At 27.5% G+C, this 1,740-nt stretch overlaps 1 protein-coding gene across 2 annotated transcripts; it reads left to right on the top strand.

Moving 5' to 3' along the window:
* The first annotated feature begins 85 nt into the window (after positions 1-85).
* On the top strand, positions 86-1,710 carry LOC106789684 (integrator complex subunit 12-like). 2 transcript variants are annotated; one of them, XM_014754108.1, is made up of 4 exons: positions 86-515; positions 597-956; positions 1,068-1,140; positions 1,298-1,710. In XM_014754108.1, the coding sequence occupies exons 1-4, from the start codon at positions 357-359 to the stop codon at positions 1,504-1,506; spliced, it is 801 nt and encodes a 266-aa protein (XP_014609594.1). In that variant the 5' UTR covers positions 86-356; the 3' UTR covers positions 1,507-1,710. The 2 variants fall into 2 exon arrangements, with proteins under 2 accessions (XP_014609594.1, XP_014609593.1); XM_014754107.1 differs by having other exon boundaries at positions 1,208-1,710.
* The last annotated feature ends 30 nt before the right edge of the window (positions 1,711-1,740 follow it).

The raw sequence follows: 1,740 nt of genomic DNA, 5'->3' as shown, positions 1-1,740 counted from the left end.
ATATCATATATATATATGTATATATATAGAGAGAAATATTTTTGTTTATTTATTTACATAAATTAATTATTGTTTAATGGAATTCAATATGGACGTATCACATACTCAGTATATTCATATACTGTATACAAATTCCTTTTAAAACAAAACTATTGTCATTATAGAAAACTAGCGTTTTAAGTATACTAGATAAATCGATTAAAAAAATTTAATAAAAATGAAATGAAATGAATGTCATCAAATAATTAAAAGAATTTCATTATAAGATATTCATAACCTCTTTGAAATTATCCATATTTTCTTTTCTTACAAATCAATATATATAATATATATATCTATATATATTAATTAACAAAATGTCACAACTAGAATTAGATCCACAATTTACACATGGCTTAAGATTATTACATTCTACGAATAAAGATTCCGCTGAACAATTAAGGGCACTTTTAGATGAAGTAATTAAACAAAAGTATGGTCCATCCAAAATGCTTTCTAACGTGTTGCATAAAAAGGTATATGTATATATATATATATATACATAGTTTATCAATATATTTAAATTATTTAACAATAACTTTATTTTTATTTTTTAGTATATGATGGAAGAACCAGTCTTAAGCGACCACAGTAGCAGTAGCAGCAGTAAAAAAAGTAAAAGTTCTTCCAAACATTCGAGTAAATCAAGCAAGAACAGTTCTCCAGTTAATTTACCAGCACGAGATACTCCTCCTGAGATTATTCAATCGGATGATACATTAGCAATGGAAATTTTAGAAGACGATTTAACTTGTGTCATTTGTAAGGGAATGGATGTTGGAGCAAGAAACAGACTTGTTGAATGCGTAGAATGTCATTCTTTGTATCATCAAGAGTGTCATGTTCCACATATACTAGATTCACAAATAGACGTTCCAAGGGTGGTTTGGTATTGTTCTAATTGTACAAAAGCTCAGGTGCGTATGTATATTCAAGCATACTATTTGTGGATGTTTAAATGCATGAATATTTACACAAAAATATATATAAAAATAAAGTCTTAATGCTTTCATTGTAATCTATTTTAGACACCAAAAGAAAGAAGTTCGCCAAAGACTGTGATAGACAGTAAGTCGAAAGAACCAAAAAAAACTAATTCAAGTAAGTAAGGTATTACATGCTATTAAATACATAAAATACCATTACGCTATCATTTCATTTTCTTTAGGCTCGAAGCACTCAGAAAAATACAAATCATCATCACATAATGTAAACCAATCACAACCTATTAATAGAAATAGTTTTCCATCTGGCATAGGTGGTGGAACCAAGGTGGTACCCAACATTCATATCATTAGTGCAGATAAAAGATTGAAGGATATGATGAAAAAGGCTAAACAAGAGAAGCGTAGTACGAACAGCAGCTCTAATTCCAAAAATTCCTCTTCTACTGCAACAGCTAGTTCATCAGGGAAATCTTCTCAGGAAAAATCTGTAATGTATAAAATCAAATCAGGAGTGGAGTGAGATGTTTTATTTTATAACAGATATAATGTCCTACCTTTAATGAGGAATATATTGACCTCATAGTAACCAGTTATCTGTCCATAGTTTAGTATATAAAATCTATTAACAATATTTTTGTTTCTTTTATTAAGCAGAGTATGAAAGAATATGAAACTTTCTTTATATAAAAATATATATGGTCACTAATAAAATTTTAATATTATACAAAAATAAAATTAATTTTTAAGTAACATA

Source organism: Polistes canadensis, unplaced genomic scaffold, assembly GCF_001313835.1.
Source record: "Polistes canadensis isolate GaletaPanama2010 unplaced genomic scaffold, ASM131383v1 scaffold_197, whole genome shotgun sequence".
Lineage (NCBI taxonomy): Eukaryota > Metazoa > Arthropoda > Insecta > Hymenoptera > Vespidae > Polistes > Polistes canadensis.
The sequence above is the reverse complement of the archived record's forward strand: the minus strand, read 5'-3'. Positions and strand labels throughout refer to the sequence as shown.